The 17469-nt window shown below is 37.6% G+C and overlaps 2 protein-coding genes across 10 annotated transcripts in view; one reads left to right on the top strand and one right to left on the bottom strand.

The window, feature by feature from the left end:
* Positions 1-17469, top strand: part of LOC123873151 (uncharacterized protein CG43867) — a 386310-nt gene that overhangs the window by 349298 nt on the left and 19543 nt on the right. For 5 of the 9 annotated variants that reach the window (XM_045917862.1, XM_045917864.1, XM_045917861.1 and 2 more), the window contains 9 exons: positions 9643-9738; positions 12229-12417; positions 12649-12765; positions 14091-14270; positions 14783-14882; positions 15600-15751; positions 16370-16495; positions 16710-16827; positions 17168-17404. In XM_045917862.1, coding sequence (XP_045773818.1) covers positions 9643-9738; positions 12229-12417; positions 12649-12765; positions 14091-14270; positions 14783-14882; positions 15600-15751; positions 16370-16495; positions 16710-16827; positions 17168-17404 — 1315 coding nt within the window. Of the gene's footprint in view, positions 1-9642; positions 9739-12228; positions 12418-12645; positions 12766-14090; positions 14271-14782; positions 14883-15599; positions 15752-16369; positions 16496-16709; positions 16828-17167; positions 17405-17469 lie in introns of all 9 variants that reach the window. The other 4 variants (XM_045917867.1, XM_045917860.1, XM_045917859.1 and 1 more) reach the window with 2 other exon arrangements.
* LOC123873159 lies at positions 1712-4906 on the bottom strand. The gene is made up of 2 exons (XM_045917879.1): positions 4532-4906; positions 1712-3987 (listed from the first exon to the last, which is right to left on the bottom strand). The coding sequence occupies exon 2, from the start codon at positions 3954-3956 to the stop codon at positions 2646-2648; it is 1311 nt and encodes a 436-aa protein (XP_045773835.1). The 5' UTR covers positions 3957-3987; positions 4532-4906; the 3' UTR covers positions 1712-2645.

Genomic DNA, 17469 nt, shown 5'->3' with positions numbered 1-17469 from the left:
GAAGGTAGTTTTTGCTTTCGCATCAATACGTCATATTCTGAAAATGATTCCTTTTGAGATATCCTAATCATCACATTCAAGGCATTTTGGAGTTCATCCTCTGAAATAAAATCATTATTTGCTTGCCTTTTACAAGCCTTAATGAACCGTATCACGTACACCATACAACGTTGCAATCTAAGAAAATTCGAAAAGCGATCGAAACGTATAAAATCCGTGTCACCTTTCACATTTACAGTTGAAAGCAATGATATTTCGGATCGCACTTCCGGCAAAGATTCGACTGTTACAATTTGTGAAGGCCATTGTGACATATCCTGTCTCAAGAAACTTGGACCTGACCACCATAACTCAAGCGAGGGAATGGATGTATTTTTGACACCACGCGACAAATGATCTGCTGGATTCTTGTCTGTCGGAACATGCCTCCATGAGCAGTCTTGAGTCCTTTCCAAAATCTCGCCCACGCGATTGCGAACAAAGGTGGTAAGTCTGCTGGGCAGCATTTTAAGCCAGCCTAAAACAATTGTAGAATCTGTCCAGAATGTTGAATGCCTTATCTTAACTCTCAGAGACGATTTCACCTTTTCATAAAGCCGCACTCCCACTAAAGCGCCACAGAGCTCAAGTTGTGGTATGGTTTTCGGCTTCAATGGAGCGACTTTGCTCTTCGCTGCTAACAAACGAACACAGGTATTATTCTCCGCGTCGATACTTCTCACGTATAAGCAAGCACCATAAGCACCTTCTGAGGCATCCGAAAATATATGCAGATCTACGCTCGTATATGAATGGCCAAGAATGAGACGAGGGATCCTTATAGTGTTTAGCACTGGTAAGGTTTCAAGAATCTCACACCATGTCTTAGCAATATCTAATGGCAACTGATCATCCCAAGCAAGCTTATGCAACCACAGTTTTTGCAACAACATTTTCATGGTAATAACACATGGAGACAAAAGCCCTAATGGATCAAATATCTGTGCGATGACTGAAAGCAATCCCCGTTTCGTAAGCACATTCGACGGTGCAGAATCGATTGAGAAACGAAGATCATCAGACCTAGCCTGCCAATTGAGACCTAACGTCTTGCTGACTTCTGAGTCTCCCATGTTCAGACAAACTGGTGGTTCTTCATTTTGGGATGAAACAACACGAGCGTCATTTGACTTCCATTTTCGTAAAGGCATTCCAGCCAAAGAAAGGGCTTCAGAAACCTTTTTTCGTATTTCCATAACTTCTTCTAATGAGTTCGCACCAGTTAGAAGGTCATCTACATAAAAGTCGTGGAGAATAATCTCTCTTGCCTCAGCATCATTGCATTCCAGGCCAATTTGCTTGAGACACCTAGTCGCCAGAAATGGCGCACTAGCTGTTCCATATGTGACTGTGTTCAACTGGTACGTCTTAATAGGCTCCGAGGGACTCGTCCGCCATACAATCAATTGCAGGTTTCTATCCTCTGGGTGTACAACAATTTGCCGGTACATTTTCTCAACATCTGCTGCTAATACAATTTTATGAGTTCGAAATCTCAACAAAATTGACAAAAGATCATCCTGAACCGTCGGTCCTACCATCTGAAGATCATTCAGGGACACGCCGGACGTCGTGGGGCTGCTGGCATTGAAAACAACCCTTAACTTAGTTGTGCAACTAGTTTCACGCATAACACCATGGTGGGGTATAAAGTTCCCCGACTGAGCCTGGCTAAAGTCACACTCTGTCATGTGACCAAGCGAAAGGTACTCAGACATGAAATCGATGTAACGTTGCTTAAACAATGGTTGAACTCTAAACTTTCGCTCTATAGCAAAGAGAGAACGTTTGGCGCGTTCGAAAGAGTCACCAAGCATGTCACGTGATTTTTTCAAAGGAATTCTGACGCAAAACCGACCATCTTTCAAACGCGACATATTCCTCACAAAGTGTTCCTCGGCCACTCTCTCTTCCGCAGAATATGATGACTGACAGCTAACTTCCTCAAGTTGCCAAAACCGACACAAAGCTGCATTGATGTCATCATTGAGAGAAGTTGACATCCCGGAAACATCTGTAGATAAGCAACATACCTTGTTAAATCGATTATTTGAGTTATGCCTATTTACAAGTCGTCCACCAACTAACCAGCCTAATCTGGATTCCCAAAGAACAGGTTTATCATAACCTTGCCTATAACTTCTTGAACCTAACAAATCCCAAAAAACATCGGAACCTATACAAAGGTCCACACCCGCAGGTTTATAAAAGTGGGGATCTGCTAGCAAGATATCACTTGGAATCCTCAGACTAGAAATATCTATCTCACGACCAGGTACATTATCTGTAATAGCAGGCAGAACATAGCAAACCAAATCCGTAGAAAAACTCTCATTAAGAGACTTGACGGATACTCGACACAACTTGGATGACAGAGACATTGAATTATTTATCCCAAATATAGGCTCATTCACACTTAAAAAAGGCAGATTAAGTAAGCTGCACAGTTTCTCTGTCATATAAGAAGTTGTACTCCCAGGGTCAAGTAGCACTCGCACTATCCGATCACAACCCCGGATATCATAAATCTTCACGAGTGCCGTTGATAAAAATACATCATGCCTTGAGTTGTCTTTCTTTATGCTCTCATCATGAGATGACAGTAGTCATAATGGTGGGTTGCTCCGCACCTCAACATTAGGCATAGCTCCGGTTGGACTCTTATCATCTTGACTATGTGAGCCACTCGGAGTCCTCTGACTTCCAGCTGTACAAATCATGATGTTATGACGGCGTCCACACTTCCTGCAGCGCTGGCCCCAGCACCGAGTTGACAGGTGCCCGGGCCTGAAACAGCAGAAGCAAATTTTAAACTGTGGTAATATCTTCCGTCGTTCTTGCTCACTCAGAGCCTGAAATTGTCTGCAATTCTGCAGAAAATGATCGCCTTGACATTTAGGACAGGACCTTGACTGCACACTGTTTTCAGATTTCGGTTCCACACTAGACACTAAACTCTTATGTTTTGTAAAATTGGACTTAGGTTTATTAGGACTGTGTTTCACACGGGACGTTTCAATATTTTGAAGTAAATCTGCACGGTTCCGCAGAAATTCTAACAATGAATCCAACTTAATGTAAGTATCCTTCGGTAACCTACCTTTAAATTCTTCCCACTCACGGAACGTTTTTGAGTCAAGTTTCTTACTTAACATGTGAATAAGTAGGGTATCCCAATGTAATGTTGGCTCACCCAACGATTCCAATGCCCTAATATTCTTATTCACCGAGTCTATTAAACGCTTTAAGTTTTCTGAAGATTCTTGACTTACTGATTCAATGTTAAAAAGAGCACTCACATGGTTTTGAATTAGAAGGCGCTTGTTATCAAACCGCTCACATAGTAAACTCCATGCCACAGAGTAATTGGCCGCACTTAGTTCAATAGACTGAATGACAATAGCCGCAGTCCCTTCTAGCGATGCCCGGAGATAATGAAATTTATTAATATCACTGATGTCCTCGTTCGAGTGCACAAGGCTAGAGAATGTGTCACGAAATTCTAACCAATTATTAAAAGAGCCGCTGAACTTTGGTAAAGCAATGGTAGGTAACTTAACTAATTGGCTGCCACGCTTTGACGAGCCCTTTTCACTACATAAACCCTCATTAGCTGTCTCAGTATTCTGAGCGATAAGATCTTGTGCTCTCGCAAGGACTTTAAAATAGGTAGATTCAAATTCAATTCGCTCGGGTAACACGGTATCTATGTCATCGACCAAACATTCTATCCTCAACTGCACCTCGTCAAATTGTTGATATAAATTATCTAACTTACCAAGACGCAGCTGCAGTTCAGTTACCTGCACCGGGTTCAATGAGTCTCCTATACTCTTGAGGTGATTACAGAACGCTGTCAAACGCCCCTTGAAGCTAGCTCGAGTTTTGATTAGTTCTTTCTCTGTTTTCTCACTCATTTTAATGTTCCTCTGGGAAGCACGAGTAGGCCTGAAATTGATACAGTAAGTACGCTTTAATTCTATTAACAAAATATGCAGTAAGTCTGCCCCTGAAACAATCTAAATTATACCTTTTTCTAATTCAATTATACAAGTCCAATGGTTAAATTTAACAACAAAACAATGTCTAGTGCCACCAAACAGTTACTATTAAACAAATTAAAGTCAAATTCTTATATTAAATTACAGTCAAAAGGCTACCGTGAAAGACTTTAAAGTCAAATCAACAAATTCATTAATTTACAGAGATAGCATTATTATTCATATAAAATAATGTCTCTTAGTATCAAAAACAATCATTATGTCATCAATATTCATTAATTTCATTACTTTATCATCAAATTATTTCATTAATCATACATACATGTCAACACTATTCAATAACATATAAAATCAGTCAAATTAATGTAAAATAAGTCAAATTAATGTAAAATCATATCAAACAATGACAAAAAAAAACTATTACAACTGCATGTATAACCGACAAAACCGTTAAAATTCACTAAATTGTCAATAAATTAAACAAAGGTTACACTTAAATTTTGCCAAGAGCTGCTGCGATCTGGTTCATTGAGCCATCCAATCCGGTTCTGAAGGGCCATGTACAAATTCGGTGGGCTCTAAGGGCCTCTGTTCCATCAGGAATGGGTGTCCTCGGCCCACAGGTCCTTGCAGCAGCTGGGGCTCTTACAACTTTTACTTTGATTATTTGTTTTACACCAGGTACAAACACGTAAGTTGGAAAATTCTATACAATAAAAGAATTAAGAAACGGTTTGGCGACAAGTCTTTTATTCTACATGTCAGTTACACAAAAAAAAAGTATAAATGTTCCTTGGTTACAATACGTTACAGTTTTTTTTTTTTTTTTTTTAATTAGAAAGAAACAGCCGCTCTGGCTTCTTGCAAATTTGTCCTCCTCCCAACACTTTGTGAAAGCTGTTTTTAATGACAAACAAAAATTGATAGGCTGATACCTATAAAGCGGTCTTTATACCGGTTGTAACCAGAAAGCTGGCAAAAATTTAGCGCTAAAGCGTGCATTTATTTAAAATAAATGCACGCTTATGCGTGGCGTGAGTTAGGTAAATGGAGAGCCAAGTAATAGGTATGTTCCTACTACATTCTAAACTACTAAAGGACTAAAGGTCGTTGGAAAGGAACAACGCATATATACTAGATTGTTGGGAAAAGTAGCGTTTCATACCCAGAGGTCAACATTAAATAAAACCTTCTGTAAGTGCAGTAGGTATTTTGGCTTTACGACTAAGTTCCAGCCCTTTTGAGCCCAAGTGCACTAAGTAAGTACACTATGAACGCAGAGTCATTTAGTACATTATGACGTCATATAACTCATAATAATTACAATGATACAGCAGTCGTGGACTTGCATTACAGTTCTTTTATACTATACCATATACATCGAGAGGTTCTTACTCAAATGTATGACAAAGCAGATTAGAATAGCGAATCACATAACAGATTAATTTTTATTTTTCTTTTCTATTCTGGGTTCTGGGTCTAATAATTAACGGTCAATAAATAAATAATAATCACGCAACAGCGGACAAAAATATTCCTGACCTGATTCGTTTATTGGATTAGGCAATTGCTCATTAAACCTGGTTTCCCGTCTCTCGGGAGGGATGCGTAAAGGCATTTCCCAACGATGATAAAAAAAGCTGTCAATAAAGGCTAGAAGTGCTAGAACCCAGAGCCGTGAAGCCAATTAAAAACCCCGTCAAGTGCGAGCCGGACTCTCACGCGAAGAGTTCCGTACTATCGTAATAATACTCTTTTATTGTGATGTAACCATAAATTCACGAATTTTTTCCTTTACTTGCCCTATAAGACATTGCTATCTTCCAAATGTAATGAGATCAACGGGAAGTACGCTATAGGTTTTGATTCCCTCGACTGGTATTGAGTGACTTGACGGACACCACAGACGGACAGACAGACAGATATACATACAGATTACAAACATGAGTAACATCCCTGGACGAAGAAGATGCGATCGTAATACGTGGTCACTGCTTAATCCAACTGTTGTTTATTGGTTTGTTAACGCAACAAATCTCTTTAAAAGTGACACGAGCCATTTGGCATGTAAGAATAGATCAAAGTTTAACACGAATCGCAATCGGGAATGCCTCTGTGCCTCTGATGGTCGCATCCGGCACTTTTGGGTCGCATCACTTTATTTGGACTTTTATTTGTATTGCGCGCACGTACAATGTTTATATCTATTGTCTGTCCATTACATAACACGCATGCAAATACTGAATTGCTTATCGAATTTGCGAAGGGCTAAGTGAATTTATCTTTTCCTTGATAAAGATTTGAAGTAAGTACATATTTGAACTAAGAATTGACGGCTGTAGGTAAAGATGAGTTTGTGAATTAACAAATACATTCAATCATAGAGATAGTATAAAACATTCATCTGTGCATTCAACAATGACTCAACAGTCAACACTAGTAAAATTGATCTAACAAAAAAAAATGCTTTCTAATATTATTAATTTTAATTAGTTTTAAAAATGAATAATTCGAATTTCGATCAGGAGCGATCAAGAGACTAAGTATTTTTTTTAACATCCGGTTTAATTTACGATGCGTTCAATTTTAGTTTATTGTAATTTTCTCCTAACTTTTTTACGTATTGGGGTAACTTTGTTTGGCAGTCGTCGGTAGAATGAAATAATTGTTACTGTAATTTTTCAGAAGTGTTTTTTTAAACATTAGATTATAATAATATTATGTTTTGTCTAAGCACCAGAACGAAATTTATAAGTTAATCAAAATAAGTTTTGTCTCCTTTCGGCGGCTTAAATTTTGTTTAGAGGTTGTAAAGGTAAATATAACAAACAGCTCATCTTTACAACTTACTTCCATCACAAAATTAACTACTGTCGGCCCATGGAATAAATAAGGAAGCCTCTAACTGAACAATTCATTGCTGCCAACGGTTTAATTAGACAGAGCTTAGTAATGAACCAAGTTGTGTGCTTCCTCGCTGTTTACACTTGACCGCAAATTAAAATTAATGGATTAAATTTCAAAGCTTTCTCCGGATCAAATTTAATTAGGTACGCTACTAACGCAGCTGGTGTTGATGATGATGAGGTTTTGATATCCTCATTAACTTTAATTTTCTTAAAATCTTCAGTTGTAATTTTTTTTTAATAAAATTTTGTTCGAGAAATAAATTACATGTCTGTAAAAGATATATAAGATTGATCAGGTTTTCGTTGAGGATTATTCGAAGAAATTAAACTACCTAGGTACCTGACTCGTGACTGAGCTTTATTAGACACTGATTCAGTTAAAAAAATGCAAGTGTTTTAAAGAAAAAATATGAAAAAACCTCTTCATAAAGACTATCCAATGATTCTCAGTTTTGCCCGAATCTTTTTTAGCCCTATTCTTCAAGTTTAAGTACTAGTACTACCTACTTTAGAGCGATAACTTCACCAGGTTTAGCCATCTTTTGATTCATGCGTATTTTATCGTCCACTTTAGAGTTTCCTCGACGCGTCTATTTATTTTACTTCGCCGTGTAAGTGTTACTGTTACCCGATATAGAAAGTTCTGGATATTCACGGCGTGGTCCCCCTCGTGTCGTGAGTCAGGCAAATTACGGCGTTTGTGATTAATGCGATCTATTCCTGGGTATTCCTTCATCGTTAACTTTCATTGTTCCTTGCCTATATTGCTAAGTATATGTTTTAATTGTTACACTGTCACTTGTCATTGACAGACTATGTGAATATACGAAGAAAGATATATTTCCGTCCTACGTTTGAGTGTAAATTTTATAGCACCTAACCAAGAAATCATAATATATACCTACTTAATGGCTAGAGCTTTAAGCACTTAGCATTTGATTAGTAAATTTGAACTTTAATGTATGAATACAGTAAAGTTTAAATGTACGACGATTTCAATATTTAACGTTGACTCTTTAGTAAAAAGCCAAAACCACCGAATTGATTTAGGTAATTCTCTGTTTCACCCCCTTAGGGGTTGAATTTTCAAACATCCTTTCTTATACCTATTTATATTTTTAGAAGATATCTGACTATGATAAATAAGTAGGGGTGCAACTAGTGCAAGTGTAGTGTATAATAAACTTATGACGAGTGATGTGTAAAATGGATTAACTGTGGATTATAAACTGAAATGTGCCGATGATTCAGCGTCGAGACGTGGCGCGTGAAGCCGTCAAAATGTTGTTCGTACACGCCAATGCGGGCAGATGTAAGTATATCGAATGTGATGACAAGACGGTCATACGGATCATATTGTGTATAATGCATACATTTTGAGAAAGAACTGGCCATATTTTCTCTATATTATGTATCAACTGTAAAAATAGATGCAGTTGACCGTAGGTACTAAACCGTACTTTTGAATGCCATGATATTTCAAATTTTACGCATTAGGTAGGACATTACGCATTACCTATACAAGTTGTGCTCAGCAAAAAAATTTAAAAACACTAATGCCCTGCCAAAAAACGAACTAAAAAGAAAAAAAAACACATTCGAAAATGGTGCAATTGCCATAAATATGTAACCTTGTATGTATTTTACTTTCTTAGGGATCAAAAAAATTTTTTTAGGCAATAAAATTATATTTATGTCATACCTACTTATTGTCTCATATTTCGATTTACTGTGTATCTAATTATTTCTATATCTGTAGCACCTGTAATGATTAATAGAGTCTTAAAGTTAAAATATAATTAATATTCACATAACGCTGCATCTGTAAGATGGTCGTTAATGATTATGATATAATGAGGCTATGATCTCTTTATCAATGTCAGATTGCGGTTGACTGTACATGTAATCATGAACCACAACATCTGACATACAGTATCTTATAATTAACAGTTATATTATACACTGAAACATATCAGTTTATGCGGCTTTTTTGATGTCAAGTAATTTTATAATAACGTTAACATAATCAACTGGATAGATGAAAGAGAACGCCATGTCTATCAACTACTATTAGTAGCTATCAGTAGGTAATTTTTCCACAACATGGTCATGTTCTATTGATACCTAGGAGTTATAAAACATTTTAATTCAAAATATATTTTGAGTCATATAGTTATTTTTGATTGTTTCTGTTCTGATGTAGTAGGTAGAGTCAATCCTGAATTTTTTTTTTTGCTTTAACGGTGAAGAAAAACATCGTGAAAATCAACCCTACATGCCTGAGAGTCAAAGGAGTGTGAAGTCTGCTAATTCGTACTTGACCAGCATGATAGACAATAGCCAAATCCTTCTCATTGTGATGATGATAATTGTATTTAAATGTAGTATAGAAGCAGGCGTTATTTTGCGGAAGTCTATGATATACAAGGAACCAAAAGCTTAATTTGCTATAATCCGCCAAAGCAAAGAAATCTGTATGGCGCAACATGCAGCATGCGACATGCGCCGCCCACCCTCCCACTGATAAACATGCAGGAAAAGCCAGCCACCAAGCAAGCCACACGCACCACCACCACGTAGCACCACACAAATCCCAACACCACTCGACGCACGTTTCGCCCCGACACCGGAGCATCCTCAGTCATCACTTTGATAGTAAACGATTTTGATGAAACTTTTCTGTTTCATTTCAGGTCCGCGCCATGGAGCAGCGGCTGTGCGAGTGGCCGGCGGGTGCTGAGGGTGCACCCAAAGCCATTACGCGGCTCGAGGGCCAAATTGAAGAACAGGTACTAAAACATTAGATGGTAGAGTTACAGATGCAGCATAAGAGACACTGTTATTATTTTCTTAAATGAAAATATATCTTTGATTTTGATTATTTTACTAGATGATACCCGCGTTGCGACGTCGTCCGCATGAATTTGGATTTTTTCAATTCCGTTAAAAATCAAAGTTATTTTTTTAGAATAATAAGTTAGGTATATTCTTGTCCGGATTGCAATTTATCTGTACCTTTACCCAAAATTGATTGATGCCCTCCGGCTTCGCATAGATTGCACCAAGTATCACAGGTTTAATTTCCTGTGGCTTATTTTGAAACTTAAACAACGTCTATTTAAACGTCAGGTAGTTGGAGTTATGGAGTTTCACCAACTCTTAATTCGGCCAATTTACACTAAAAAATATTCGTGAGATCCGAACGAAAATCCTTGTGATAGATTTTTGAGATTAGCGAGCAGACAAACTGACGCGGCGGAGCGACTTTATGCTTATTTTTTTTAGAGAGAGAATCTACTGAGGCTTAAATAATAACGAACCAGTTACCAGTTAGATTAATTCGAATAGGAACCCAACTCATTTAGCTGAAGTTACGCAACAAATAAAACTGAACGTCCTTAATAGGTTAAGGACGTTCAGTTTTAGAGCCCTTTGGGGAACCATTTACTTAACTTATATTTGAAAGCTCGCTCCAAGGTTATATTGTTGTTGTAAAGAGCAACTTTTTGTAGATAGGTATAATTGAATAAGTTAAAAAGATTTTAGTTTAAACTTAAAGATTATTAGGTACCTACTTATTATGTTGAAAATATGTTGTGCTGAAAGCTGTGGGTGAGGTTATGTTATTTATGTCTATTTAATATGTCATTTCTATGTTTGTAGAACTAAAAAAGTGTTACGCTTCAATCTTACTAAGTATGTGGTTTCATGTTCTTTGCATTTTTTTGCTCTAATGTTACCCACGTTGGCTGCAAAATCGAACTTTTACTCAATTTGGAACGCATCCAAAAAGTTATTGACGTCATATCCGATATCATAGACCATAGCTAATAAAACTTTTTTTCATACGTCACACTGTGACCATGTGACGTACAAAAAGCTTGGCAGCAGTTGGCGTTGTTATTGTTTACAAATTGGAATTTTATTATTTTTAAAATTTACTCAAAATCCTGAATGAAAATGTTTTATTTTCATGTTCACTATGACGCAGTGTTTCATAAAAGCTGTTCTCCTTCTATAATTTATGTGAAATTCAAGTAAAAAATACTGATTCAGAACAGAAAGTAGCATCGTAAAATGAAGGTACTAGTTATACTGCAATAAGTATCAAAATGCATATAAAGTTTGATTTAACTAATAAAGTAGTAGTAATCTGGATACAGGGCGAGAGTTCTATGAGGAAACGAGTGATTTTAATTTTTTTACATACCTAATATTATCACAACTTTTAAAAAGTTTGTAGTTTGTGAAGTGATTGTAACTTGTACCTACCAAGCTAATAGCTATGTCTTGTTGTAGACATTATGTGCATATTAAGGATTGACTGTCTTATTATCAACTAGCTGATGCCCGCAGCTTCGCCCGCGTGGATTGGTCAGATCCCCTGCAGCATCAGGATTGAGGAGTTGGACTCCAAATTTTTTATGAAACAATGTCGCAAAGTTCCTCTATCGATTAAAAAAGAAATGACGCAAATCGGTTCAGAAATCTCGGAGATTTCGGTGTACATAGGTAGAAAAACACAACTCCCTTTTTAAAAGTCGGTTAAAAAAGTAGCCTATTTTACGCCCTGGTCAATCCTCTACTTGCCTGTGAAAGTCCCGTCAAAATCGGTTCAGCCGTTCCAAAGAATAGCCTTTTCAAACAGACAGACAGACAGACAGACAGACAGACAGACAGACAGACAGACAGACAGACAGACAGACAGACAAAAATTTTAAAAACGTGTGATTCAGTTATGGTATCGTTCAAATAACCATATGAGCTTAATATGAGGTAGTTATTTCGAAATTACAGACAGACACTCCAATTTTATTTATTAGTATAGATGTACCTTCAGCCTTAACAGCTGGACATAGACACTTTTGACTTGCATAGGTATTTGTTTTTTTTAGGAAAGACATATCAGATATTCCACCTGAGTGAAGTCAGGGCAGATCAATTATAACTTTTGGTGCTACATTTGCTACAATCATTTTTTAGTCTTGGCATCTATTGGTTCTGAGCTGGTTCCCACACTTAAATGTGTTATTACGCTATCTGTGTTTTGTGTGTGAGAAGTCCTGTCACTCCGACCATTTAAGCCGCATTCTAAAAGCCTAGCAGGCAACCTGGGTGAATCGGCTAGTCATTAAATGAAACTAATTATATTTAAGTATTTATAGGAAGGCTGAGGACCGGGTGTGGTGACGCTCTATAGGGAAGGCCTATGTCCAATAGTGAACCTCCACAGGCTGATGAGTGATGATGATGATTTATAGCCTTCACCTTGCTTCCAGAAGCAGCTGCGACTTCAGGACGCGAAACAGGTAGAAGCTAAAGCCGCCCGGATCAAGGAGTGGGTGACCAATAAACTGCGGGAGCTAGAACAGCAGAACCAGTTACTTCGGGAACAAAACGACCGCTGCAACCAACAGCTAGAACTGCTCAGAAACCATATTGCTACGCAGGGGAGCAGAAACTGTGCTGTAAGTATAGAATAAAACTAAATAATCTATATTTTTATATGTATTGAGCTCTTTATACATTACTTACTACATTTATAAACAATAAAACCAAGAGAAACTGTATATGTTGGCATCCTTATGTGATCAAGAAATTTGACATCTAATCTACTTGCTTGAAATGATTTAGCTCATCAATCCTGATGCAAACAGCTAAGAATTAAGCTTTTATCATCTCCATTACTTCATCAGCAGTTCCTACCCTCTCGGGGAAGCCTGTCTCTCGAGGTGAGGTCGGAGGACGGCCCTCGCGCCTCCTCCAGCCTTTTGGCAAACAATCGGCGACGCTCTGAGAGCCTCGAAGGCCCCCAGGTAGATTAATGTTAGAAATTGTGTCAATGTGATGTTAGATATTGTATGGGATGTTATTTTGTTTGAGCACACTTTTTTGTATTTCAGATATTTCTGTACTTTAAATTTTATATATTGCACTTTTAAAGCGCAACACATGTTTACATGATGGAGTGAAGTAGTGTCTTTTTTTGATAAGTTCCCAAACTCAGCTTTATTACTGACTCATAGCAGCATTCTTCAATATTTCTATATCAATTCCAATCACACATGTTAAAGTAAATAAAGCTAAGTTTTATTTGTCATCAAAAAGCTCCATTCTGTAAGTGTTGCACCTTAGAATATTTTCTTAATACAAGTAGCTCAATTTTCTTGACCAAAACTTTAAACAGCAAGTATCTTAATATTACCATCTTTTACTTATAATAATTTTTCTTGTTAATTTACTTCAGTATTTTAGTTGAAACACTGGTAGAATATAGCACAAAACACTATTAACCAACGAAAAGAAAACAGTGTTTGTGTTTGTAAAATATCAACTTCTAACACTGACTTAAAAATCAGATTAATAGACGTAGATTCCATTTTGCAATTGGCCGGCATATTTTTTTTGTGGAATTCCATTATATTATGCATGAAATAGTGCATTCAAAACCAGTGGTCCAGTATGAACACGAAGCATATGACTGCCTTTGTACAAAAAGAAATCTCAGCCGGTTATATATTTAATCCTTATAGTTTATGCAAAAAAAAAACCTGATCTGCGCAAACGTACATGTTGCAACTTCAGATTGGACTGCTTGTTTTGCTGGCTCTTTACAACAATAGTTTTCCTTGAAGTTCCGCCAGAAAAAAAATATATGTGCATCAACATCAGAGCCTCAATAGCTCAACGGTTGAGGAGCGGACTGAATTCTGAAAGGTCGGCGGTTCAAACCCCACCTGTTGCACTATTGTCATACCCACTCCTGGCACAAGCTTTACGCTTAATTGGAGGGGAAAGGGGAGTATTAGTCATGATTAGCATGGCTAATATTCTTTATTAAAAAAAAAAACATTGGTTGCACATTATAAGTTATAATCCATACTTATTGTAAGCAATACTTCTGCACTGTGAAATTGTTTCAATTTAGCGTATTTAACCAAAATAAAATCTCGAAAACAATAATTAATAAGTAATCAATAATTAATTAGCTAGATTATAAAACCTTTATTGACTTTTTCAAATAGTCCAATACTTTTCAAAGAGTAAAAAAATATTTTTAAGTTTACACAGAATTCCACTGCTTAAACATTGCACTTATCTTTATCAGAAACACTTTATACTTAATATAATTTCATTCCAGTTACCAGTAGTATCATCAGAGCCACACTACAGTACCCCAGTGCGGCATAGAAGAAATCTTTCCATTGGCACCACCAACCTCACCCAAACCACTCCGAGCAACGTTAACAGCCAACTTAACACCATGAATAGAACCATGGACGAGAGGACCACAGCTAGTTTGCTCGCTGATGATTTAGCTGTAAGTTGCTAGCTTTTAATTTTACGATCCACAAAAGCCACGCGTTCTAAAGAGATAGATAGATAGATAGATAGATAGATAGAAACTCTTTATTGCACACAAAAACACATGTAAAGGATAACAACACAGTAAGAAGAAAACAGAAAAAGAAAACAATTGTGTGCAAAGGCGGCCTTTTTGCTTGGAGCAATCTCTACCAGGCAACCTTTCAAAGACAAAAGAGATATCATATGCCTAGAGTTCTTTTTTACATGGCATAATATTGTATATCAAATCTTTGAAAAGAGCAACCGCCGAGTTTCTTGCTGGTTCTTCTCGGTAGAAAAACATTCCGAACCAGTAGTAGATGCATTTGACGTTTCAAAAGTACTTACTTGTAAAAGTCTAATTGAATAAAAATGGTATTTTGAAATATTTTTTTTTTGAAATTTTCTCCTCTGCCAAGAGACAGCCACTCCAAAATAACTGCTGATATGAATGTGAAAATTGTCAATATCTTTTTCTATTTCTAGGCTGCAGTAGAAAATTTAGTGGTGATACCGACAACCCCAAATACATCGACAGACGGCGATACAACGCACGACTATGCTGAAATTTACACTCCAAGCAGAGGTAAGTTTTCATACACTGCCGAATCTTAAATGATGTGTTCTCTATCACCTGGACAGCGAAGGTGTTAGCGATTTTAACTATCACTACCCATATGATAAATGTGAAGGTGTGTTTGTTTTTTGGCTCAATCGTGATTGAGCCAAAAAAAATCATGCTCCGTTGTGGCGTGCCACAACGGAGCATGATTTTTTTGCATGGATACATAGTTAAAGATCTGAGTGACATAGGCTACTTTCTATCCCGGAAAATCAATGAGTTCCCACGGGATTTAAAATCTAAATCTACGCGGACGACGCTTGCTAGAATAGAAATAACTCGAAAGCTCACATCTCTAGCATTCAAAACAATATTTTTTATTTTACTTATATAATATAGACACACTGTGTGTACATAAGTAAAATAATAATAGGCAAAATGTCTCCAAAGAAATGTTCACACCCATTGCACAATTCATGTACAAAACCAAATAATCGGGTATAAAAATGCGCGTAGGTACAAAAATGAAGAGAAAAAAAAGAGTGAATACCTTTCACTCTTTTTACTTTTCACTTTTTTTTTACTTACAACACATTACAAGGCAAAAACAAAAACGAACCAAAACTGACTAATGCATAGCTAGTCATATGGATATGGTATACCGACCGCGGTCCGCCTGTGGCCGACCACTGCCCAAAGCAATGAAATGATGGGTGCATTAATTGATAATTTTGTCACCAGAACGGACGCCGGCGTGGCAAGGTGTCAACGTAGTCGTCCAAGGAAACAGTCGAGGCGGTTCCTCTACCGGAGACAGCTCTACCTCTGAACAACCGAGACCTCCCACGCCACCCTTACATCGATTTCCGAGTTGGGAGGCTAAGATTTACCAGGTAAATTACAGGTTACACTTCTGATCGTTTCTGCATACAAATGTTTACTTAATTTTTTGGTGTTCTAGATTTAAAACTATGCCACATAATATCGTTCGATTATTATCCGAGTTCCGTTTTCTATGCCTAACAACTACATAGTAAAGTTATATTTATTTTAAAAATCATGATATTCAAACATCTCTATTTTAGAGCAAATTGTTTTGTATGTATTAGTATTGCAAAATAATAACGTATACGACATACGTATGCCCTGCCCGCAAATGTTGATTGAAATGGCACGCTCCAGCCTCTAACGCCCCGTATACCGAATACAGAGCACACTTAAGTGCCGTGATTGGTGTGAAACTGTTTGTAGGTATACTAGATATGCTCTTTTTGATTCGATTGCAAGTTAGTTCTTAACTGCAATAATTCCTAGTGGTAAATGATAATGCGGGCTAACTTGGAAGTACCCCTTTCGAAATTCAAAATTAACTAGATTCAACTCTTTGGTTTTGTTTTAGATTTAGATTAGTTAGATTTTATAGATTTAATGTACTTATAACACAATATGTTTATGTCACTACTCACTAGCAATAAGAAAGCAATAAAGCCTATTTATTATTATTATTTTAGGTGGCAGACGATGGTCTTCAACAATCTGTAGAGGAGGAGCTAAGTCCACCGCCATGTCCGCGGACAATGCATGAGTCCACTAGTTACCAGGACATTTCGGTGCCTGTATATGCTACCGTTAAAGGGGTAAGTTATTACTATGTGTCTTCTATTATATGCAACACTACTCAATAAATCAATGGAACTTTTTCAATGTTTTCGTATAAAAAATCAATGATATTCATTTTTCGTCTTTTCCTTGGGCGGTGACTTCCATTTTTTACAGTTTAGTGATTTCATACGCTAATGATTTTAAGGCCATATTCGCAAGATATCTTATTAAAGTACATGTTTGTTGCAGCGCGCTAGTCAAATCCGATCGATGCCTTTCACGGGCGACTCGTCGGACGATTCATCCGATGGCGAGGAGTCTATGGGTGTCACTGTACACAATACGCCACATCACAATCCCGTTTACGGTGAGTTTACTCATCGTCATCAACCCATCGCTGGCTCACTGCTGAACACGTGTCTTCTCTCAGAAATTTGAAGGGTTTAGGCATAGTTTACCACGCTGGCCAAGTGCAGATTGGCAGAATTCACACACCTTTGAGAACATTATGGAGAACTCTCAGCCAGGCATATTTCTTCACGATCTTTTCCTTCACCGTTAAAGCAAGTGATATTTAATCGCTTAAAATACACATAACTCCGAAAAGTAAGAGCCAGGATCAAACTCTCAACCCGGAAACTGATTTTTAAAAAACTAAATCCACGCGGGCATCATCTAGTTTTAAATAATTTCGTTTTCGTCTACAGGTCAGTCCTCACAAATGCCAATCAACAACATCAACCTAACAAGTATTCTTCCTGCTTCGATGCAACAACCGTCCGGGCCGCACGGACTTGTGCTGAACAACGCTAACGGGCAGTGCAGCTCGTCCGACACCAGTCTCAGCGCCAGCAGTCCATCCAAAAGCGTCAAGACCAGCTCAAGCCTGAGCCCCGCCAAGCGATCCAGCAGCGGCTCCCCCAGCAAACAGAGCAAGACTAGAGGTTAGGCTAGGTTCCCGCTTGTACTGAACAATGCAAAGGCATGCAGTTCATCCGACACCAGTCTC

The sequence above is a fragment of the Maniola jurtina genome, chromosome 16 (genome assembly GCF_905333055.1).
Source record: "Maniola jurtina chromosome 16, ilManJurt1.1, whole genome shotgun sequence".
Lineage (NCBI taxonomy): Eukaryota > Metazoa > Arthropoda > Insecta > Lepidoptera > Nymphalidae > Maniola > Maniola jurtina.
The sequence above is the reverse complement of the archived record's forward strand: the minus strand, read 5'-3'. Positions and strand labels throughout refer to the sequence as shown.